This window comes from Vidua macroura, chromosome Z, assembly GCF_024509145.1.
Source record: "Vidua macroura isolate BioBank_ID:100142 chromosome Z, ASM2450914v1, whole genome shotgun sequence".
Classification (NCBI taxonomy): domain Eukaryota; kingdom Metazoa; phylum Chordata; class Aves; order Passeriformes; family Viduidae; genus Vidua; species Vidua macroura.
In genome coordinates, this window is record NC_071611.1 from 33001168 (window position 1) to 33026871 (window position 25704).

The 25704-nt window shown below is 40.8% G+C and overlaps 1 protein-coding gene and 1 long non-coding RNA gene across 2 annotated transcripts in view; one reads left to right on the plus strand and one right to left on the minus strand.

Annotated features, from left to right (window-relative positions):
- The first annotated feature begins 2268 nt into the window (after nucleotides 1-2268).
- ANKRD55 (ankyrin repeat domain 55) overlaps nucleotides 2269-25704 on the plus strand; it is a 47625-nt gene continuing 24189 nt past the window's right edge. Inside the window, exons 1-6 of the mRNA XM_054002563.1 lie at nucleotides 2269-2701; nucleotides 10274-10396; nucleotides 12199-12329; nucleotides 14394-14503; nucleotides 17775-17835; nucleotides 21427-21555. Coding sequence (XP_053858538.1) covers nucleotides 2662-2701; nucleotides 10274-10396; nucleotides 12199-12329; nucleotides 14394-14503; nucleotides 17775-17835; nucleotides 21427-21555 — 594 coding nt within the window. The 5' untranslated portion in view covers nucleotides 2269-2661. The remainder of the gene's footprint in view (nucleotides 2702-10273; nucleotides 10397-12198; nucleotides 12330-14393; nucleotides 14504-17774; nucleotides 17836-21426; nucleotides 21556-25704) is intronic.
- On the minus strand, nucleotides 6494-14529 carry LOC128821467 (uncharacterized). Its single transcript, XR_008441127.1, has 3 exons — nucleotides 14449-14529; nucleotides 8002-8153; nucleotides 6494-7658 (listed from the first exon to the last, which is right to left on the minus strand). It is a non-coding gene; the product is annotated as an uncharacterized LOC128821467 (long non-coding RNA).

Consider the following 25704-nt stretch of genomic DNA (forward strand, 5'->3'; position numbering starts at 1 on the left):
GCTCAGATCTACATGGGGAAAGGTGTTTTGCTAAAACATTGGCCTCACTTCTGATGGATGTAGAGGGGAGAAGACGCCAGCTCTCAAACACACAAGACACCATGGTTATCAGTGCATGACACCATGGCAGCCGTGGACACTAGTCTCAGAGGAGGTTCCTGGCTTTCATGTAGCTGAAGGCAAGCTAAGCCCCAGGCAAATGTACACAGTGCTGTAGGGAATATTATGACATACATGGGACACAGAAGGAATCAGCTGCCAAGTGTTTCTTCCACAAATTCCCTGACTGCATACCTGAGTGTGCCTCATTCCCAGGCTAGTGTGCTGCAAGACTGAGCCAGTAATCCCCAAAGCCACCACCTTCATCTCAGGACCAGATGAAAGGACAGGGACCCAGTAACAGCAAATGGGCAGGTAAAACTATGAGTTTGTCATTTATGAATTAGGTAGAGGAGGGTGGGGGTCCAGCAGCAGTGCCCAGGGTCAGAAATCCTGTGTACACAGAGGACAAAGGGCCTTTTGTCACACGCAGAAAGCAAAGGTCACTTTTGTGGTCTTTCAAGATCACTAGAGGTGACAATTTGCAGGTCAAAATTCCTGACCAGAGACATGTCTCCAGTGCCTCCTCCATGAAATCAGGAGCCATGGCAGCTATTTGAACAGAGTCAGGGTATTAGACTAGCCTAGACTTCACCTGCTGGTGCCACCCCTGGAGCCACCCTCCCACCAAGGAGATGCCAGTTAGGAGCTGACCATCTGCATGAGTAATATTCTGCTCCCACACTGTATAGACAGCACTTGCCATACAGTATAACAGTATCCTCAGTATAACAAGGTTGGCCTGAGACAAGGCAAACCACAAAACAATCAGTAGTAGAGAAAAGAGAAACAGCCTGTCTCTGGATCTTCTGTCCTACCACATGGCTCTTCACAGTTAATCAGATCAGCAGACCACACTGCTACATTCTGGAGAGTTTCAGCTCTGGTGCTTCATTTCAAGCTGTTGAGTCTGTGTTGTTGAGTCTGCTGTTGAGTTGCTTTCTGGACCATGCAATCCTTTCCCAAACACAAAGTCTGAATTTATGTTCAGAAGGAGGTGCTTGGGATGTGAATGAGCTCCAGACACAACTCATACTGTATCCACATGCAGGATATGTCTCTAGGATGTGCTGTAGTCATAGGAATTGGTCAAAACACGAGTGCTGGTAATCTAGTGTTCAAGGTAATTTCCAAGTCAGTACTTTTATTATTATTTCTTTCACAAAAATAATGTAGCAAAAATCAAAGCTCACTAGGGTCCCCTCCCTTAAAGTTCGTGGTCTGAGTTCTCAACTTAGGAAGGCAAAGGCCTGATCAAAAACAAAGTGTGAAGTCAGTTTGGCAGATACTGGGTTTGAAGTTATGGACCCTGGGTATGACATCCCATTACCATGGCTTAATCTAAGCCAGCCCTGTGCAGCCCACAGTGGGATGCAGGAGAGAATTGAAGGAGTAAAAGTGAATTAACTCATGGGTTGAGTTAGAGACAGTTTAATAGGGAAAGCAAAAGCTATATGCACAAGCAAAGCAAATCAGGGGATTTATTCACCACTTTCCATGGGCAGACAGGTGTGTTCAGCCATCCCCAGGACAGCACTGTGTCAGGACACAACTGTGACTTGGAAAGACAAATGCCATCACTCTGAACATGCCCTCCTTCCTCCTCCAGCTTTATATGCTGAGCATTCCACCCTATGGAATGGGACACCCCTGTGCTCATTCGTGGGCAGCTGCCCTGGCTGTGTCCCCTCCCAACTCCTTGTGACCCCTCCCAACCTCCTCACCGGTGGGACACAGAGCAGAAAAGGCCTTGACGCTGTGTGAGCACTGCTCAAGGAGAGCAAAAACATCGCTGTGTTACCAACAGTGTTCCCAGCAAATCCACACCTCATCCCCATAGCACTGCTTTGAAGAAAATGAATTCTACCCCAGCCCAAACCAGCACAGCTGTGCGCTGCGTATGCGCTGCTTTGTGCTGCTGCAGCTAACACTGTCGGCTTCGGCCGCAGCAGTTTGCTGTCAGTTATTGTCCCTCCACTGTCGCTTAACTAACTGTAACTGAGGAGTACCAAACTGAGGCAGGAAGGCCCTGTGAGCTGTGCTCTCTGCGCTGGGGCTCACTCAGGTGGCACCTGCACGCACACGGGACTGGCCGCGCTCAGGCACAGGCGGGGCGGGCAGGGCCGCTGGCCCGTGGTGGGCCGCGGGGCCCGGCGAGGCCCGGCGAGGCCCGGCGGGGCCGGGCGAGCGCCGGGCCCGCCGAGCTCTGCACATGCTCCGTGTGCCAGCCCGGGCCGCTCGCAGTGCCCTCGCTGGGCTGCGAGAGCTGCGGCACCGCCGAGCTGCTCGCAGGCTCTTCCACTCGCTGGAGACATGGCATTTTTCAGAATCTCAGATAGGCTTCCAGGGGCATCTTTTTAAGAGAGTCCATACAGAATGTAATGTTTCCATCAGGCTCTTGCCTTGGCAACAACCTGGAGCCGTAAAGCGAGTTTAATTCTCCGAGAGGAAGACTGGTGACAGCTGTCGTTTCACTGTGTACTGTAATATATGAGATTCTACCCTGAAAACCCTGGAGGTGGCATTTGTCTGGTCTGGTTGTAAATAATGAGATAGATCACAATGGATTTCAGTTCCTCATCCGTGTTTGACCAGCACAAAGGTAAGTCACGTGCTACTAATTTCAAAATCGTCTGGTCCTCCAATGTGCCCCATGCAAATGTACTAAGATTACTTGACAGAATCAATAACATGAATTTTTTTGAAAGATTAGGTTTATTTTGGTTTCATGTAAAGGAATTTCTTCCATCAGTTTTAGGCTGGATGGACATTTCAGTCTATTGCTACAGTGATTTCTAAAAATTAATTTTCAGCAGAATAGCAACAGTGTCTGGCTAGTCTTATGGTTAGCACTGAGAGATTTATATATATATATTTATCTTTATACTGTATATTGGTCTTTTTGTGGTTATAAATATTAAAAACAGTTGCAGTACTAGCAAACAGAGCTGTTTTAAATGGAGTAAAAAATTTAAGAACAGCTGGTTTTCATACGTTTATACTAAAAGGACTGGAAGCTGACAAGTGAAATACTTTTCTTTAGGAAACATATCTGTATAGGTGAGTATTGCCATAATTGCAAGTTTAAGATATCACTAAAATCCCCAACATTAAAATTTTCTACATTGTAAGGTTGCTGTGGAAATACAAATGTCTCTTTCTTGTCTATTTTGAAGTTAGATGTTAAACTTCATGTCTTTATGTGCCAATATAAGCTTTTATGTCTTACTGCTTAATCCACTACAAGTATAGCGACATTCCTTTTATGTTCCCAAAGCAGGACACTGTCATTGGTTGATCATGCCTGTTGCAACAAATTTCTCTTTTAAGTTGGCTTGCCAAACAATATGTGTGCAGTGGCCACAGTTGGCAGCGCAGACCTGCAAAATATCTGAGCTGACATGGCCATGCAGGCCACACAACAAAGGGGCTGACAGTGGAACAAAAATGAAAGCAGGAGGAAGACAAGGCACTGCCCTTTGGGAAGCTAAGTGCTACAGGTTGTACTTCTATGCTTGCCTATACTTTGGTGAACCCAAAGTGAATACAGCCCATATAAAGCGGTGGGTTTATGGCTGCCCTTCAGCCACAGTAGCACTCAAAGCCTGAGCAAGTCTTGGGAGTACTGGTCTACATCAACCCAGCTGGGACCTGCATGTAGTGCGGGATGAGTGGGAAGAAAAACTGAGTGATGAGAGAAAAATCTACTATCAACAAGTATAAAGGAGAAAGGGAAGTGCAGTGGTAAAAGGGGGAGCTGTACTGCAGAAAAAGAGACAGGTATTCCTAAGTCATGCATGAATTACCTAAGGAGCATTTTTCCCAACAGGACAGAGGTGTGGGGCTGACTGAGCTTCTGCAGCTCCAAACAGCCATTCCAACCTCTGCTTCTGCAGCACTATGAGTGTCCTCTTTGCCACATGCCAGCCCAGCAGGGCTCGGAGTGGGGAGGCAGAGGTAAAATCCTGCATGCTCAGAGCCATCGGGATGGCTGCCAGGGAGCCAATGGAAGTGGTGCCAGGAATGAGGCTGGAATATCACCAGGGTTGGGGAAGGCAAAGCCAAGTCTCCACATGACTTAGTGGCCAGAAAGCAGTGCAGGAGATGTCAGACCCAAACCAGTTTATCCAGATAGAAGGGATAGAGTTGGGAGGCAACATCTAGCTATACCTCCCTTTGCTCCTAATCTGTACCCCCTCCAGCTGCCAGGCCACTCTCCACACTGACCCATCCTAATTTCTGTCCAGCATCACCTGCTGCCTGTGTCACTCTCCACCTACATCAACTCCCCTGCCAGAAGGTCCCTTCAGTATACATTCATCACCTCTGCTTCACTGGCGCTGCAGGAATGCTTGCTCATTAGGTGCTTTGTGATTTACTGTGTGCCTTCCCTGCTAGCTGCGTGGGAGGTGGATGGGAAGCAGGAGCACAAAACACACAGTAATGAAATACGGAACTCATTGGTTACTATGCAAAGGACACGCTACTCAAAACTTACAGTGTATAGTGGATTTTGTCTAAAAACCATCTTATTGTGTTGGCACATTATTGATTTAAGCAGGCATAATTGTTTTAGCAAGGACAAGGAAAATGTCTTTCATTGCAGCAATTTAAAACAGTGGAAGAATACAAAGTATCTTTTAAACATGCTAAATTTCTCTCTGTTGATTTGAAAAAATAATGCAGATCTCCACAAAAACTCTTTTTTCTCCATCCCACACATCAGAAGACCCTCTCAACTATAAATAAAAATAAATCCCCAGCATTCCAAGTTTAAAAATCATGCTGTCTCTTTGCAACACGTCTTATGGTACTGCTCAATAATATCTCATAATACTTACAATAGTAACAGGAATGTGAGACTTACAGAAGGCAAACAGCGCCAGAAACCCCTTCCCTCCTAATATTGCTTGCTGCCATTTAAATAAATGAGTGCTGTTCCTGATTTCAAATGTTTACTAAATAAACAGAGAAGCCAGACAAAGGCCTGTACTGGTGCATGCACTGCCAGGCACACACAGGGATTATTGCTTTGTTAAGTGTTCAGTAAAAATGCAGTAGTAGAGAGTAAGTTACACTTTTAAAAAACTGCACCTCTCATTGACCCTTGACACTGACGTGCTGAAAATGAATAAACTACATAGTACTGTATCCTGAAAACAAGGTGTAGGAAATCACATATGGCCTTTGGCTAGTGGTGGGGACAAGAGGGATTATGAGAGAAAGGGTAGTAAATTGCATGCATAAATATTTCTTTTTCACAATGAGCGTGAATTATCCTATTATTCTGTCTTCAGTTTTTAATATCTTGTGGTTTAGCAAGTCCAAAATCAATCATTGTCATGTACATGTATAAGCAGGTACACCAAGCTCTAGCAAATTTATATAGAACTTAAAAATCCAATGCACTAGAAAGCATGCACTTACATACATGTAATGTGTACTCAACAGATCAGCCAAGATCACAAATCACGTAAAACATGCATTCTTCATAGTACATCAGAGGAGAATTAAGGAGGAGAATTAAGGTAATGAGAAGCACAATTTCATCAGTCTGAATCCTGTGATAATTCTCTTTTTATATACCCCTTTTTTTGATCAAAAGTAAACTACTTTGCCTTGAAGAAATTATACATTCTTAAAACACTGCAGCTTGTTTCTTAGATAGATTAGTATTTAATTTTGATTGTTTCTGAGGATTTTAGCACCATCCTGTATGTCATTTAATCTTTTCTTCCAGACCTTTCTACACCACTTTTGTCAGCCTGCAGTTTCTCTCCTGCCTTTCTCTATAAACAAGCACTTAAATGGATATTCTGCCTTTCTGAATCTGACTGACAGCTTCCTTTCACCAGTATCACAGTAATTCTCTAAAATGTAAAATGTATTTGAAATGGGACCGTACTTAGTGGCATTTCTTGAACTGCAACATAGTAATGGAGTAACTCTAACACATTAGAAGGTGAAGAGTCAGACATTTGGTTGTTCACAATCCCTTTCTGCCACATGATGCTTGTGACCCAGCCGCAGCCAAGCCCACAGCAGGGTGAGCTCACAGAGGGGTGGACACAAGCACTCAGTACTTCACTGTTGCCTTCTGCAAAATGCCCACTCTCTGAACCATTCCTCTTCTGCCCAGGAAGATGTCTTCAAAAATAAATGTTCTACTAGCTTTGTACCCATACTTCTCCATTCCTTGACAGGGTAAGCTGAGGAAAATGAAGTGGTTGTGTTGTTCACCTGGAGCCAAGTGCATCCGGCACAAATGACATCCAAGCTATGTAGGCCGCCCTGGACCGTGGTCCTGCAGGGAAGCCCACTGCTGGCCGGTCAGCAGGAGCCCAGATAACGTACTTATACAATCTACTGAAAGACGGGAGGATGCTCAGAGGGCTGCAGTTCACGTAGGTTTATTGAAGGCTCAACAAGGGATGAAGGAAGCAGGATGAGGCAGGAAAAGAGCAAGGAGACAACCTTACATAAGGGAAGCTGACTCTGAGAGCTCCTTCCAGAGGAGGGGTCGGGGATTATAACCGGGAAGGAAAGGCAGGATCAAGGTACAAAGAGACCAGTAGGGAAGAGGCTTGTGGAAGGAGCAGGGGTGAGGTAGTCTTGAACAGAACCAGTGAGGGCAAGGGGGAAGGAGTAGTTTAATGAGGAAACCAATGCGGGAACACAGAACAGTGAACTTTCCAGAGCAAAGGGTGTTACAACCAGTGATAGGCATTAACTGGGGAGGGTGCGACACTTGATGGACATACCATTATTTGCGTGGGGAAGGCGGGAATCCTAGGGCAATATTTTTCCTTACACTACTGTAGTCTCCCAGGGCATTCCTGAATGATCCTCCCCAGGGCCTCCTCCCACAAAGCTGTCCCAGCATTTTCTGCTCTCTGTCATGTGAAGCGTCAGAGGACCATTCATCTGTCTTCCTTCTCAATCCCCATCTACAATCACACAGGTCAAAACATCCTACTTGAAGTTGTGTCACCCTACAGAAATGGAATTCATGTCAGTTATCTTTATTCAGATCCCAACATGAGCACTCATCCATTCCTCCTGGCTCAGGCTCCCAGGCGGGATGATAGCCTGCTCCACCTACCTCTCCTTGCTCTGGCAGATAGGACTTGTGGGTGAGGAAGTGTGAATCTTTGTGGCTTCACACCACCATCCTTTAACAGGAATGGAGCCTGTGTTCTGCAGGAAGAGGCAGGGGCAAAACTTCATTCATTTTTCCATCCATCCATCCATCCATCCATCCATCCATCCATCCATCCATCCATCCATCCACAGTTTTACTTCCCTTCCTTTTACAAAAGGATAATTGCTCTGGGGAAAGCAGACTGAGCCCAGCAGAACCAAAGGGGAAGTGTCTTGGTTTTACCTAGAGGCAAAAGGGCAGAGATGTTCAGAGATCCACGTGAAGGAGTGTACCCTTGTCCTCATCTTCCTGCCATAGCATCCTCCAGGTAAGCAACTATTCTGCTCAGGAGATGGAGATTTCCCTTTTGTGGCTAGATTTCTCTGCTCTGACTCACAGCAGGAATACTTAACAGTACCTACAAGGCAAAAAAAGAGTACAAAATTTACATGTATAATGCATCAAAGGAGGTGAGGGTCCCTTTGATTCACTCTCTGCCTCACTGCATCTAGCATCAACTAGTGCACAGAGAAGTGCCAGCAGCATCTTCTCTGTACCACATCCACACCTGCACAGCTGTACATGAGAGGAGCCATGTCATTGCTCAGGGCTGGCACCCTCTGTGTACCTCCAGAGACTGGAGGACAAAAGGAGCAACACAAGCTATCAACCACTCAGACCTGACCTTGTCATTAACATGTTTTCTGAGTGTACCAGCTGTGAGAGGCATCTTCAGGTCTGACATTATAAGGAAATATTACCAACTGAACCAGTGGTGAAGTCACTTCTTTTTCTTCAAATACTAGTCACTGATGATGACTCTCCAGCAGCAATGACTCCTCATCTCTCTGGATCTCCAGCCCACATGACAAAGCTTCTGAGCCAAATGAACAGTTGCCTCAGCAGCAGACCCCTTAACAGAGTAAGAATAAAGTTAACATTTTTATTCACAAATTTTATGAAGTGTGTAATTTAAAATACTAGTTAGAAAAAAGAAAATAAATTAGATTCTCTTTAGGTGAGGAGAAATGGAGAGGGAATCTGTGGCAAAAACAGATTAAGATCAGCTTAACCCATTCCAGGGTAAGAGCAGCTTGTGTTTCCATGGGAGCTAAATTTTGGAATCCAGAGTACTGATTGCACCCAGTGAGAGAAGGTCATGTGCAGAATTAGGCTAGGCTGTGAAGTCCATGCAGGTTCATCTGAGACAACATCTGATCACAACATAAGTAGTGTGGCTAATACTTTACAACAATATTTATAGATACTTTATCACTCAAAAAATATAATACTAGTGTTTAAAATACCATTTCTACAAATGTATTACGAATAATGTAATATTTGATTATGATAACAGCTTTGTAATAGCTTTTCAACGCTCTTTAAACTATCTCCATTTTTCTGCACAGCTTACATAGTCATGCTGTCTCCAGAAGTTTGACAGTACAGATAAGTCACCAGTCATTTAATCTGTCTTTCCTTTGATCAACTCTCTAATGTGATTTAGGCATTTTCTCCAGCTAACAAGATAGAGGAGTGGCTGGACAAGTGATATGTTTTATAGCTCTGATCCTGTCTTGGTTTAGCCTGGAATAGAGTTAATTTTCTCCTTAGCAGCCAATACAGTGCTGTATTTTGCATTAAGTATGAGACTAATGTTGAAAACACAGTGCTATTTTAGTTGTTCACTGTTAGTGCTCACCCTAAATCCAGGACATTTCAGAGTCCTGTGCTCTGCATTGATCAGGTGCCCCAGAGGCTGGGGGAGCATGGCCAGAAGAGCTGACCCGACCTAAGGGATCTTCCATACACAGACTGACATGGCCAGGATGTGAACTGGGGGGAACTGGCTGGGAGGGGCCAGGAGCTGCTGGGGGACAGGTTGGGCATCGGTCAGCAGATGGCAAACAACTGTACAGTGCATTACTTGCCTTTCTTAGGTTTTATTAATCTCTTTCTCTCCTTTTATTACAGTTATTAGTGATGTTGTTGTTCTGGTGGTGGTGGTGATGATGATGTGTTATTTAAATTATCAAACTGTTCTTACCTTAACCCAAAAACTTTACCATTTTCTGATTCTCCTTCTCACCCCACAGGGGTCAGGGTAGTGACTGAACATTGGGGGCATCTGAGGTTAAACCCCTACAGACCCTCAGCCATTGTGAACAGTACAGCTCAATGCAGCTGTACTTCTTTTTGAGTTAATAGGGATAAGAAACATGAGACTGTTTCTGACCAACAATACATATCTAGAGCATTTTACCATTAATCAGATTTGATTAATCTGCACCCAAAAATCTACTCTTTTGACTCCTAGAGTCAAGAGGTTAATAGTCCACTTGAAGCCAAAGGAGGTGCACACATGTGGAGCATGACATGACAAGTCTGAAAGGAAGTGAAAAGGAAAGAAACAAAGAGAATCTTACTACATTAGAAAGAAGTATCTGAAGAATGTTCCAGAACAGGTCCTGCAAGGCATCTGCTTTTAATAATAACTCACACTGTAGCTGCCAAACTAAACCTCTCCTGGGTTCCAAGCAATAGTCCACTTTTCCTTTTTGCAGGAATTATCAACACAAACCATTGGTGCCAGAAGTTTACTCTCCCTAGAAGAGAATTCCCTTGGACATTGCAGGGAAGTGAAAAGCCTCAGTCTTCTGACTAGTACAAGGATAAGACTGAAATTGAAAACACCTGAGTCGTGATTTCATCCTATCTCATATTATGAGCTTGTTCAGTTATTACATTTTTTCTCAAGTCATGTTATGTTAGTATGATTTCTTACAAGAAGTGGAAACTTTCCAGAATTTTTCTCAAGTCCTTTCAGCATCTATGTTTGAAAGTTTTTGGAAGAAGTTATGATGAAAAGTAATTTTCAGATGACTAACAAAAACCACAGTGCTGTTTAGATACACTTTGTTCCACCCCAAGTTACACAGTCATTTAAGCTCAGTGAGACAAGTGTCATTATTTTGACTGTTTATCATTTGTACTTGCTCTCTGTTTGCTCATGGATGTGCTCCTTGCCTGCAGCTGATGCAGCAGAAGAGATAGACTTGGCTGTGGTTTACCAAGCGGCAGCTAATGGCGATGTGAACACCCTGACTGCAGTGATCCGAGAGGATCCTTCCATCCTGGAGTCTTGTGACAGAGAGGGTAAATGAAGGCTGAGCTTGTTCTCAGGAGATCTGTTGCTTCAGCTTGCAAATTAAACTTTCATTTTTTTTAATTCTGATTTTTGTAAATTGTATTTAGTAGCAGAATATGGGAAATTTGAGTTACTATTTGGAACATCCAATGGAAATGCACAGTTTGGATAATTCCTTCCCCCTGTAATTGTAAGTTATTTCTTTATGATTACAAATAAGCTGTTTTGCTATAATTAGACAGTACTTTACCATTTATTTAGTTTATTGTATTTAGGGGTATGCTGAGAAACTGCTGACATTTCAGGGGAGGAAAAAGAATATTTTTATCAATGCCAAATGACATACATTCTGAACATCTCTAAAACAGGGGTTCTAGTATGTGTACAGTCACAGTTTGAATGGTTTTGTCAAGTAATTTTTTTTTTGCCAAATGATACAATGTGCAATTATCTAAGTGATCTGTTTTATCTGTCAGGCTGTGCTCATTTTGTGTTTAAGTTACTATTTAATGTTATTACAAATTATTGTACATTGGCTGGGTTTTATATTTCCAAAGTGAGTAAGAACCACAGACCTCTGGAAGCTGTTCTCAAGAACAACTTTTTTTGTCAGAAGTATTTTTTTAATTGCAGTTTCTTATAAAGGGTCTATATGAACACTGTCTTTTCTAATCTTTGACAGCTTTTCCCAAGCTACCAATTTTTCATATACTTTAAACCAGGCATTCTAACTGATATCTTTAAAGCATCTACTGGTTAGTAGAGAAAATTTACTCAAGAAAAAATGATCCCTATCTACTCGTTAATGGGAGAAAGACTAGGTATGAATGGTGGGTGGAGTAGGAGGAGATGGACTGGCCAGGAGTACTTCAGCTCTGGAACTAACTTGTCTCCTAGGTTGTCCATGTAACTAAAGAGCAGTGTTCCAGCACAAAACATACTGCTCATATCCTGCACATTTTTCAGGCTCTACATGACCTCAGGTTGAGTAGCACATTTCCTCAGCAATCTCATTGAGTCCAGTAAGAATAATTATTCTTCAACAATAGATGAAGTTTCTAGTAGTCTTATAGTTTCTAATACTCATGTTTATTCCCAGCCTAGGAATTTTAAAATGCTTTGTCAGATTCTGCAGGAAAATCTCTTGCTGTTTTTCAACAGTTAACAGAATGGAAGGAAGAGGAAGCAATTAAATGGTACAATACTTCACAAAGAAATTTGAGTATTAGGTTTAAATGGAAATTTCAGGGTTTTTTTCAAAACAGAAAATTTTTTAAGTTATTCAAAAAGTTCTTATAAAAACAGGAAATAAAATATCCTAGAGCAAATCCAGACTTCAAATTAAGTTGTTCTCTGCATAAAGGGTCAACTCACACTTACATAACCTTTGCAAGGATCAGAGCTTGATTTTGTAAGTCTTATGAATATACAGACATAATGAAGCTGGGGTTTGAGAAAATTAGACAAGCACCATCTGGCTACTAGTCATTCTGAAGGATATCAGCCTCCAAAATGGTGTACAAATCCAAAAGTTCATTTTGGGAACTTATCAACAGAAGAGCACTTTTCCCTCCAGAAGCAGAGTTAATGAGTCAAAGCTTTTGCTAATGTAGTCACGCTCTTTTTAAAATCAGTGGTCAGTGACTGTCATAGAAGTTACTTCCTGACTAAAAAAGGCTGAGTACAGCTATTGGACAGCTGTCAGAGAAAGGATTTGTTAGCTTGCCTGTGTTAACATTAGAAAATAAGAAACTATATCTTATAGACATGACACAACATATGGTAAAATAAATTTGGTTTTCTTCCCCAGGTTGCACACCTCTGATGCATGCTGTGTCAGGACGCCAGGTTGACACAGTGAAGCTTCTGTTGAAGATGGGAGCTAATATTAATACTCAAGATGCTTGTGGACGTACCAGTTTATCTCTGGCAACTTATTTGGTACCAAGACTTGGGGGACAAGGATGGAGTGAAGGGAGTAAATGAGCAGACCAAACAAGATTTCTGCTTATACTACAGGAAGAAAAAAAAAAAAAAGCACAAAACATTTGGTTCTAGACAACAGTGGAATTGGTTTTGAAACTTTACTACAATGCAAAGATGAGCAATGATTATTATAAGAGCATCAGGACTCCTGTCAGACACCCCTGTCAAAGTGGCCTTTCTCTTTTGGCTTATAACATCAGTGCATGATAGGAGGATCTCACAAGAAAATAACTTTTTTTGTATACTGAAAGTGCCCTTTTGTTTTTAATATGAAGATTAAGACTTTGACTTCTCCCCCTTGCATAGCCAGCATTAGATATTTATGCTGTAGTGAGGGCTTTTGTATCTGAAATTCTGGTGATCAGCAGGCATGTGTTCCTGCACACCACATGAACCAGGGTTTTGCTTATTTTCACTGTGGTGCTGGACTTCGGATGGCCAGGTTGAGGACTGAAGTTCTAGGTGCTGCAGGTGCTGGTGCACTTGGTCAGATTATAAACAATCCAGTCCCCTGATCAACCTAGGAAAGGAATTGTACTTTAGAATCTGTCTGAAGCAACAGGATAGTCCTCTTCTCCTTAGTCTTCTACTCCTTGCAGGAGGTAATTCAGGTTTCAGAGAGAAAATGGGGTCCAAGTTAACCAAGCAGACTGCGCTTCCATTATTAATTGGACAGAAAGGAAGAAGGAGTGTGCAGCCATGGCTGCACAGTATGAGTTAAGCTGGATGACTGCCAGCTCATTTAAACAGACACTGTGGCAGCCTAATTAAATGACATCCCTTGCACATAGTTTCTTCCTGAAAATTCAGGACAAAAACAATGTTCCTGCTTAGCTATGCAATTCAGCCAGAAAATAAGTGTAGAAAATAACAAAACAGGCAGTCTCATCCAGTACAAGGAGCATGTCCCACTTAATTGACAACAAACATTTCCTCTGCAAGATATTTTTTAAAAAATCCCATAATAAGTGTCACGCTTCTTTTTTCCTTCCTCTTTTCCCAGAGGGGAAAAATATTCTTTGGAAAAAAAGAAATTACTGGAAAAGAATTAAACCACCAAAGCCTCTAAGTTTCCATTTCTGTTTCTGTGAGGGATATAACAAGAGGTCCAGAAAGAATTCTGCTGTGATGTTTGTCCAGACAAATGAATTCAGGAGAGTTGCATAGTCAAGACTGCATGTGGCATTTGGTGGTCGTGGCATTTGGTGGTCCTATACTTCCACCAAGAGCTCCAACAGGGGTGTTCTGATTCCACCATTCCACACATTTTCCCCAGAAATGCTCATAATGCCAATCCAAAATAGCTCATGTGAGAGGGAATGGTCTTTGTCAATTGTCTGATGAAGTTTTAACAAAACACTTAAACTCATGCTTGATTTTCTTCAGACTTCAGTATATGCTGAAAAATTTATGCAGTCACAACCAGACTGTTTACTTGCTTTTATGTAGAGGTGATCAATAGAAGGTTTTAGTCCAAGAACTGATTCATTCCATCTGTTTTGGTGCTATTTTCAGTCTAATACTGCCACTAGTACAAAATTCTGCAACAACATTTACAAGACCACACTCTGAGGCTTTTTACCATTGATTTGCCATCCTTGCTAAAATCTCACAAACGAAATCAGATTGAGCGCTCATGTTCTTAATCTAGCATGACTGAATTCACGTGCAAGAATATGTGTAGCATCTGCTAGTGATGCAGGAATTAGCAGGTTTTTAATCACTGTTAGTGCTTGCCACAGATACAGGGGGAAAACAAATGAACAAAACAAAAACAAACAAAAAATACAATGTAAATTAAATGCCTCTTCAGAGAAATGAACAACTGAGGTAGTTTGAGACCCAGACTCCAATGGGGAACTACTCTCAGTGCTGAGAAACCTCTACTGAGGAAAAAATTCCAGTTTCTCTGCTGACAGGAATGGCTAACAGTCACACGTGAATGCCAGCACCAACAAGAAACGATCTGGCCTTATACTTTTCACTTTTGTCTTTGATGTGCTCCAATTTCTTTTTTAGGGCTGGCTGGAAGGCTGTGTCAGCCTGCTCAGGAATGGTGCTAAGCAGAACATACCTGACAAGAACGGGAGGTTGCCACTACATGCTGCCACCGCAGAGCCTGATGTGAGGTATGTGCCTGGCTCCCACAGCTTTTGCTGGTTGAATCTTTCAACCCAGGGAGAGCCCACAGCAGGAATAATAGTTGTGACAGCTACACTGGTGACCTGTGTCTTTGTTTAGTGGTTACCGTAAAGGGGGTATAGAGGAGGAAAATCATTGTGCAATACTTGTGTACCAGAGATCAATGGCCGGGTAAACAGAGGAGCCTGTTTTAACATCGCAATAGCTGGAGAAGGGAAAATAACTATAAGAGAGATTGAAACCCTACTTTTCCCCTGCCCGACTACCTTTCTGTCCTACCATATGAAATATTACAAGACTCCTTCTCTGGGCTAGCATGGGAAATGTGAGAAAAGTTTTCCACAAGATCACCTCTCTGAAAATCCCCAACCATAAAGGGGAAGTTAAGGACTGGTGGTCTGGCTCATTTTTAACTACTTTTAGTGAAGGTAGAGTAGAAGCTACAGAGTGTCTTCACAAGAACTCTTAAGAAGGATTCTCTTTTTCTGATTCCAGCCTATGACAATAGCAAGGATTAATAAATTTTGATTTGTATATCTGAATCAATTCAGATAAAATCAATTCAAAAAACTGCCCTGAGTAAATCACGAAGGAATAGAAAGACATTAGAATCAGGTAAAACATTCAGTACATGCAGTATATTCACGTGACTTAATCACTGAGTCCATGATTTTGTTGCTGTAACCATATCAGACCAGGCTAGACATCTGGCCATTTCTGCTGATGTTGTTCTCCAGGCTTTTTGAACAGCTTTATTAATTTTCCACATTATCTTTGCTTTTCATGCATCACTTGGAGAGAGAATTTTCATGCATCACTTGGAGAGAGAATTTTCATGCATCACTTGGAGAGAATAATTTGAGATTTCTGCAGGAAAAAAGTCCCTATCATTAAACAAAGCCAGCACAAGAAAGAAGACAATGTTTGTACAACACCACACATGTTGCTACTTGAAAGGGAACACTAATCTCCTCTACCAGAAGCACGCTGGGTCCCCTGAATGTTTTTCACGTTCTCCAATGACACTTCTTTGCTCTGCAGAGTTTTCCTTTTCCTCTGTCTTCCCACTGGGTTTGCCCCATGCCCAGACACAGGCCTGGAGCACTGAGGAGCGGTTTTTACATCCTGGTCATTGTCAGTCCATTGAATCTTATGTCACTGCCAAAAGAGAATATGCAGTTGTGAAATGCTTTTGTAGCTAAATTTGAAAGCTAGCAGTCCACTGCTACAACCTCACATGCTGGAGGCAGCATGGAAAGAATGAGACAGTTGATGTATTGATTTGATAATTGGTTTATGTGCTCCAGCGCATTCCACAGAGCCTAACAGGCAAGGTGGAAAGAGAATTCATTCCTGAACTGTGTCTTTAAGAGTAGATAGCAGAGAAACCTCAGCTGCTTGGTTGGGTATCTACATATTTAAATGGTAGCACTTATGTTGCCATAATGGCCTAATGGTATAACTGAGTCAAAGTTTATTAATGATAAACATTCTAGTCAAATAATTAGATTTCTTTCACATACAGTGGTGTCATTGATGATATCAGGCTCTGAACCACAGAACCCTATATCAGATACTAAAACTATGTGATAAATGTGTTTTATAAGCATACTATGGTTATCTCACTTTGGTTTTCCTCACTAGTTGATATTTACCAAGACATGTTTTCAGACACTGAATTTCTGAGATTCTGAGTCATTTTGCTAAATAACAGAATCTTTCTTCACTATTGCAAACTTCTACCAAACCAATTACAACAATCATAGTGTCATCCTTTTCAGATTTCCTACAGTATGACTCCATTTAGAAAATGAGGTGTGACACCTCTTTTCTACAATAATTTCTATCCATATGTAAATGGATTTGAAGTCAAAGCAAAATCCCTATGCTGGGGTCTGCCCAATCATCACTCTTTAGGGACTCTACTTTAAAAAAATCCTAAATTTGGACTTTCAACACCTGAGGAAGATGTTACCTATAGATAAGATTTTCACCTGCAGAATTGTCAAAACCATCCCTAAGCAAATATCTTCTTTTGAATAATTTACACAACTAGTTCTTTATTACCAGTAGCGAAGAAGAAATTTGACATGAAATGTTAATCTGATGCATACACCTGAGGACAGTTCAATCCAGAAGATACACTAGAAGTGTATGAAGATAAAAAGGAGCAAAAGATTTTTATTCAGTCTCCTCTGCATGGGAATAAATGCAGGATTTTATATATTTGTTTCTGTGATATCTTTACATTTATCTAATTTCCTTCCTTTGTACTTCATTATTTTTTACTTTCCTTGCTAAACAGTATGTCTTCTTCATGTCCATGTTCTGAAGGTCTTTAGCAAATTCACACCTTCAGATGAGCCACAGGTTTGCACAATGATCCACTGAGGATACATCCTTCTTTTTGCTATGATCCTAAGAACTGTACATTCGTATTATATTAGAATTGTCTTTGCTACAGCATGTGAATGGACGGTGTTTTTCATTTTCATGGTCCAGCCACGTACATGATCCAAACAATTATCATCCTGCTATAAAGCACAACCATCTTGGCTAAACCTATAGTGATTTCAGAACATCTTCACAAGATAGCAAAAGAAAAAGGAGATTTAAAAATATTATTGTACTTGAATAATATTTCATGTAACTACTTTCTTTTTCCCTCCACCAGACAGGAGTGCTTGTAGTCCAGTATTCTATAAAATGTGAACCTATGCATTGCTATGTTTTATGCCATAATAATGGCCCTATTCCAGCAGACATTTTGTATAGCCTTGTAAAATATTGGGATTTATGTGTATAAACATACAGCAAGCATGCATATACACACATATGCACACAAATGTGTGCACTACATCACATTACTCCAAGAGTTAAATAGAGTGTTAAATCCTTACAGAAGCTGGCATCTCTGTTACTTTAGGACATTATAAAATATGTTTGGAGCAAATTTCTAAGCTACCAAAAACTGCACACAGGTACAGTATTGTACATTCTGATTCTAGCCCAGCAGTCAGCATAAGAATTATTCTGAGTAGATCTTCTTTTTTCCAAGCTCTAAACTTCTGTTGTTACCATAAGCCATAAAGTCCTATTTGTTTTGCTCACATGACAAAGCTCAGACCTAAGATTCTGACCTGTGCCCATCACTAATACTGATTTTTCATGAAATTGCACGTTTTGTTTTTAAAAAACTGTTGGTTTTTCAAATTTAGTCAGGAGTTCAGCACACTGATTATATCATTGCTTCCACAGGCTTCTGAGCTTGCTTCTGCAGCAGTCAAATCTTAGTGAAATTAATCACCAGGACAATGAGGTGAGTGACCTTGTGCTACAAGTCACAGTCCCTGGCACTGGAGGCATAGAAGCCGTTCAATTTTACAATAAGGCTAAGTCAAAAACTTCTATAATGCTTGTGCTAAACTCTGCAAAGTATTATCTCATTTTTCCTTCTGTATACTATGCACCTGTATGCCAATAAAGCTTCTCTCTATTGAGCCAGCTATGAGGTACATTGAATCTGTCTCTTAAATCATTTGTCAAGACAAGAATTGCCCTTGATTCTTCTGAAGTTAGACACTGGACCAAGTACTTCACCTTTCCCAATCATAAGTGTTCAAGGCCAGGCTGGATGGAGCTCTGAGCAACCTGGTCTAGTGGAAGGTGTCTCTGTCCATGGCAGGCAGGCTGGGACCAGATAATTTTAAGATCCCTTCCAACCCAAGCCATTCTATGATTCAATGATTCCTTGATCTCACCATTCAACTCCTGTTCTCAGGAGAAGTATCAGAAAGCTGGCATTACACAGAACAGTCATGGAAGCACAAAAATTTGTGCTAATGTCTTCCATGTGGAATTGTGTCCTGCGTGTATATATATTGTACATAAGAAAGAGTTAACTTCCCACATGTTTTTCTCCAAATAGATAAACCAAGATACAAGAGAGATTCTGAGTGTCTTTTCATATGTTTCTTTTCATTTTAACAGTTACTCAAGGATATGTCTCTTTTCCACAGTGTCAGAATGGCTAGAGGGCTGTATATTTTTCCTCTTTCTTACCCACTGAAAGGTTTGCAGAGTCTGCTCACAACACTCTAAACCAGACATATGCATTGTCTTGGTGTAGAACTGTGTTACTAATGAATTGCATGGAATGGTGGACCATTTCAAGCCATAATATTTTGCTGTCATGCACTGCTACATGCAATTTGGAACTTTTAGTCCATCTCACTGTCATTTGGCACTAACAATATATTTGTTCAAGTGTCAGTACTAAGCCCTAAAGAAATGTTTTCTGAAAAATGTGAATCCTCATGAATGATTACAGCTAACAGAGCTGTTCTTTTGGCATAAGTAAAACACTTCAGTTTTCCCATTTGATGCTTGAGAAAATCACCTTGATGAATGCATGAACACAGAGTAAAAATTAATCTGGAGGTTTCATAGCTTCCATAACCATGTCTTTCTCTGGGTTTATTAATGAAGCCTGTGAGATGAAGAAGCATTCCCTATAAAAGCCTTGAATCTGAGTAAAACAAGTGTCACCCTGTATTTCTCACAGCCATTTCTTGAGGTTTGCCCTTTTATGTCCCATACTGCTCCTTATTTTTACGAATGTGCAATTGTTTGTCCGTCTCACATCTAAGATTGTTTTCTGCTGGACCTTCAGCTTTGGCAGTTCTGATACCACTCTCATGTGTGCACTCAAGAACAGCAGTCTGTTTACCTACAGATGCCACGCACAAAGCAGAAATGGTGTGGGCAGCCGTTGCCGGCTACAGAAAGCCCACATGAGTGAGCTGCTGCCACAAACAGCTCAATGCTCTTTGCTCAGCTGGGCACTCCAAAAGGACACATAGAATGTACAAAACATTAGAAAGGAAATGGAGAAGAAAACAGGAAGCTCTGTTTGAATCCTTTGTACAGCCACATGGTTACAAGAGTAAACTGAAAAAAGATACACAAAAAAAGGAACAGAAAAAGGACTACAAAAATGATAACAGTTACAGAGCAGCTTCCTTAGGTGGGCAGGCTAACTAGAGCAAACCACCTATAACAGGACTTTCAGCTTGGCAACTACATCAGAGGGATGATATAAACCTATGGTATCATAAATGGCATGGAAATGAGAAGAGAATTATTATTAATTGGTCTGGGATTCTTGCATATAAAAATATGGGACTTCTACAAAAATTATCGGGCAATAGTTTCAAAGAAAATGAAATAAACACTTTTTTAGAAAGTGCATCATTACCCTTTAGAGGGCTGGATGTCATATGAAGTCTTTAATCTGATTATCAAAATATTAGGTGGCAGTATATTGTCAAGCCTTGTTTCTTATCTTTTTGCACTAAGCATCTGCTCCTGAGTTCTCTGAGTTTTGTCATTGTACTATAGAGATTTTTGAAAACCATCCACAGTTTTATATTCTTACGTTAAAGCTGATTCTGCTGGCTATCACGGTAGAAACAGAGAAAGTTGATTTTTCAATGATTTTTTTTGGCCATAATAACACACTGAAAGAGGATGACAGAAAGACAGCTCACTGGTACACTGTGGTTTCTCCTTCTTTGGTGATTTTCATGCTCTCCAGGACCAGTGACGCATACTCATTTTCCAGCTGGAAATCACTTCACTGACACTTCACAGATAATGTGTGTCCATCAACAGTACTAGATCCCTCATGTCTACTGACATAAATGGCAGAGCTCCCATTAATTTCAGTTGGTGCAGGAGTTCACCCTCAGTTTTGGTTTTACAAAACCTAAACCCCCATGATTAAGCTTTTCAAACCCTAAGTGAAACCCAAACTGCTCTCATTCAACTGCTCTGTTTTGTTATCACCCATACTTAAGCCACATGGGAACTTAAAAGTCTTAGAACATATGTGATGAGTGAGAGAAATTAATGCTAAGGCGTTCAGGCTTTTAGTCAGAAAATCACTGCAAACAGCTTCCACTTTAATGCACTGATAAGCTGTCTGCATCAATATAGCTCATACTTTACCTGGGTTGTTATCAACTGGCTTTATTGGGGTTCTGTTTGAAGTTTTAATTGCTTTTCCACACAACTTTTTATTTTTTTTTTTTTATGCTTTTTATCCTTTCGGAAATCAGGCAAGACCCTTGTAATGCATTTTTTTCTGGTAAGAGAGAAAAAAGCACCTGCCCAAAGGAAAATGTTACCACACCTGAAAAGCACTAGCAATTTGTTAGAAAAATAATAAATTAGTCGATTTATACAGAAAATCTTAATTATTATGGATATAGAGTAAAATATAGGTGAGTGTAACAATGCTGAAGGTACAAATATAGGCCATGAATTCTCTGACCTACTAAGACTGACTGGATGTAGCTAAGATGGAACGAAAATGCAGCTGAATACCTTACCATTTACTTTGTTTTCTCCCTGAAGAGTAAATATAAAATGTTCGTATTGTGACTTTTTTGTGGGCATCACTCTGTCAGTTCTTTAGCTGCCAGCTGCAGTAATAGCTTGTAATATTTATTTTGGATCAAAGATAATACCAAGCACTGACATCATGTTGTGTAATGGCCAAAGCACCCGTCTAAACCAGGCTTTTCTTGCAGGATTCAAGCTGAGCAGTGAGGAACTGTCCCCCCAGCCATCATGGCCCTGACCACATGTTATTTATAACAGGCTATAGGCACATATGGAGGAAGCATTTGTATTTGTATCCATTTTCTGTAATAATTCCAATAAGTTAATGCTTGGTTTGCCCTTGTGACTCCACTAATTCAGAAGCTACTACTATTTCAAATCAAGGTGAAGAGGGAAGAATTTGTCCACCCTGGATGGTTTCAGGGCTGTCTAGCTTATCTACATAGACTTGAGGGGTGCTCCTGTGAGTGACAATAATTTTCCGTGTGGGGTTTGTGGCTTGCAGGGAATGACTTCACTCCACTGGGCTGCATTCCACAACAGACCCCAGCACACCCAGACTCTGCTGCACAAGGGAGCAGACCCAACTCTGGTGGACAAGGACTTCAAAACAGCTCTGCACTGGGCAGTACAGGTGAGCCACAACACAGCCCCAGTGGGATGTTTATTGAACTGAGTTGTCTATTGTGGTGTCCTAAATACTTCTAAGGAAGTAGTTTGGGCTGTGGAACAAGAAGTTGGATGCTAAAAATACCCACTAAGCCCCAGCATTTTGCCAGTGGGTATAGATCAAGGATCTAGCATCTTCTTTGGAGACCAGTGCATACATAATAGAGGCTTAGCCCTCTTGCCCCAAAGTTTTTGTTTATCTCAGTGGGACTATGTGCTTCATGTTGAACTTGTGCCTGTTTTTTTTTTTTCACTAAATCAGGGTTGCAGAAACTAGCAGCTTACTTGCCAAAGGCCTTTGGGAATAAAATAGCATAAACACAAGTTAAAACACATTTAAAAAGCTACAGCTATAAAAGAATTATCTGAAGCATTGAGACCCTACTTCTCTGGAGACTGGAGAAGACATGGAGCTAAACACATTTCCTGTTGAGCTGTATGTTTTTTTCTCATATGCAAAAGAAGTGTCAAATACTCAGGCCATCATTAGAGAAACAAACCATACAGGTTTAATATGACATTAAAAACTGTATTATGTAATTATGTTAGTAAGTGATATCAAATACAGCATAATTCACTGGTTTTCCAAGTTTACTGCAGAAAATTGCCCAGATGAAACTGTATGCTTTCACATGCTTTCTTACCATAGCAGTTCCAGTATCTATGTTCAAAACATGTGCACAACAGGTAAGCCAAAATAGAATTCACACAAAAATCCAGCAACATTTTCATACAATCACCAAATATTTGCATCCTCATCTTTTGGTCTAAGTTTGCTCTTCTTAAAAGAAGTGTCAACAAGGAAATTTAAAATTCTGAACTGCCATATACTTCATTTGTTGTGGGGTAAGGACATCTGAACAAATAATATCTTTTCTTCAACCACAGCTTTACAAATATGATTAACATATAACAGGCCTAACTTTTTTTTTTTCTGAAGTAGAGGTATATTTTGATCTCTGCAACTGGTATTATTTCAAAAGTTTTGTTATTTGCCTTAGGAGATTAAAGGTATCTACTCTATTTCCTGTTGTGCATTTTTACCAGGCTTATTCCAGTTCTGGTTGCTTCCTGTGGGAAACATCTGAATCTCATGCAAACTTCTGCATGATAGCCAGTGGTCTATATCATAGCTCTGGGGACAAACTGTCTGACAAACAGAAAAACAAAAGTGAATCCACTTTATAACCTTCAGAATTCCTCTCCTTCTTTAAGCTTTCCTTGATTCTGTATTTTGTATGTTTTATTATTTAATTCCACTGTTAACTCTCACCTCCACCCTTCTCTCACAAATGTGCAGAAAAAGTCTTGAGAAATGGGGAATCAGAAACTGCACAAAACACACTTGCCCTCAGGTGGAAGAAAGTCACAAATGCCCTCTTTTCCTTTAAGCTGCTCCCAGAAATCAAGACGAAGTGTGCAGAATAACACACACACACACCCCTTTTTCCCTTATTGTGGGATTTCTGCCATGAAACCTTATAAATTGCTTCTTCCATCCACATACTTCTCCACATTCTAGGTCCAGAAGTGTCATTTGAAATACCAGAGCGTGAAATAGATCTGTTCACATTTCTCTTACGCAAATAAGAAAACTCTTGTCCAAGAAATCAGCAACTTGCAGCCAGTGCTCTCTGCTGCCCATTTAGGCCCAGGAGATTTGGATACTGTGGACAGGCACAACTTTCTCTGCTGTGACAGAGAACAGAACAACAGCTCTGCTGGATGGGATCATCGCTATGTCTAATAGCCTCCTCTCTGACTGCTGGAAAGGAGATATTTTTCCTTTAAGAATTGTATAAATATCTTCAGAGAACAAGAGACTCACAGAGCTCAGGCAGTACAGCTGCAGGGGTTATTTTTGGCTGAATAGGGCCCTCTGTTTAATTTCTCTTTTTTTTACATGCAGTGAGGGGAAGACCAGACATGGCACAGAAACTTGTGTCAGAAGTTACAGGAAAGAGGCAGCTTGTTCGCACGGGGCTGAAAGGACCATATGAAAATCATTACCCACCATTCAAACCCAAATTCATGGGCAAGGGGCATATTTCACATGAAATCATTGTTCTGTGCTGACTCCTTCAAAGACTGTATGTTTGTGGCTTTGTCTTCCATCAGGCATCAGGGGATGATCAATCTCATCCATGTAACCAGGCAGACCTTGCCCACACCAGGGTCTGATCTTTCGAGAAGCTCTAATCTCCTGCCATTCAAGTTCACATCTTAAGCGCAAGTGTATCAGTGTCAAAAAAACTGATCATTACTGTTTGGTGTGAGAGTATCTCATGCCACATTTTTTACACATGCAGTATTTTTATATGCTGGTGCAGATAGACCTATTAAAAGTGTCTCAGGAGGTATTTCTCTCCTTTCACTTCAGCCAGCATTAATTACTGTAGTGAAAAGGAAACACACCTTTAAAATACAAAACTGTTAACTGATACAGGGACAAAGGGTAAAGCCATTCTAACAATTCTACATAATGGTATTATTGAAATCCTGGTAAAATATAATATATACCATACAGCACGCACTATCATGTTACACAGTACTATATTATAAGAATATTAGTAATACTTGGAAACAGCCTGGGAAGATTTGGAATCCTGCTACATTGCCTTGCCAGTTGTCATCATTTTTACCAGAATTTTCTTTGTCTCATTCTCAAAGTCTCTGGCTCCCAAAGTCATATGATTATGTGAAAATATCAGCTTTCCACTAAAGGATAAACAAAAAAACAGATTTTTTTTTAAGTGAAGAAGTACAAACCTGTAGGAATAGAAAAGAATGCAACTAGAAAGAAGCTGTTAAAAATAATATTCTGCCATGGGGAGATGTGCTTATGATTTTTTAATAGGCTGGTTTGGAGTGCAAATTTTTAAAAACTTAGAAGCCAGCATATTTGTTCCATAGCAGCAATGCAGTTATTTCATTCCTCTGTTTCCAGAGAAGAGGGTGAAATACCTGTATATATAAAACACACTGTAAAAGAAATGCATAAGTATTAATTTGTGTTTGGCTGACTGAGCATTGCGGTTTCTCTGTGACTGGTTGGAAGGTGAAAGCACACTTAAATGCCTGGATCTCTAGGAAAGAATGTCTCTGTTGCTGCAGGAAATCTCAAGGACACAGTTGGCTATCCAGCCAGAGCAGAGGAAGGGGCCAGAGAAGTCAGTGGTGGCTCAGAATCTCTCCCAAGGGATCACTTCTCTCCTTCTCTCTGCCCAGCATCCCATTTTTTCATGTGGGCTACATACAGTGGAAGAATTCAGAGAGACTTCCAAAGACATCTAAAAACCCAGTGAGTGTTTCTCTACTCCAGATATGTCTGTTGTTGGACTGACCAGAAAAGGTGCATTTGCTGGACATGGTTCACTGTCTAGTTGGTTTCAGGCAGGTTTCTTTCCCTCCAAGTTGTCCTTCATTTCTCCTTGTTTAATGCAGTTTTCTAAAGATGGCTTGAAAGGAAGAACATGAAGAAGGTGATATCCTTTTTTATGTCACTAAGCTTTAAAGACAATTTTGACTGTTAACAAGTCAAAAATATATTTTCATTTTTTAAATACATGGTTTTAAAATCACTTTCTTTTGTAAATGTTGTCATTCCAGCAATGGTACAACTCTTGCTTGTGGAGCCTGGAACATTACATAGCAGCAGGGATCTACAGAGTGAGCTGTCAAGTTGCAAAACAAGATGGAAGAGAATTTGCAAATAGTTTTGAGTAAGAAATAAACTTGCTACCAGCAGAAGCTTTTTCCATAAAGTGCCCTAAATATTTGTGCCACTGTCTGCAACAGTGAATTTAATGTGTTTTGAGTCTTGGCTCTGGTACTGAGGCAAACTTTCATAGGACAACCTGTGTCCCTACTGCTATATTCTCTTACCCAAACAGGATGGTTGTACACAGACCACCTACTGGGAATGATCTGGCACCAATATTAGCTCCAGGAACTGGTAGGGAAAGTATTAATTGACCCAGGCCTAAACCATGACAGGAAAGATTTTAAGACTTATTTAGTACAGACACATAAATTCCTGTGATGAAGGATGTTCCTGGGTACTGCTTCATATTTTTTATATAGCTCCAACCTATTTCTTCACTTTAAGTTGTCA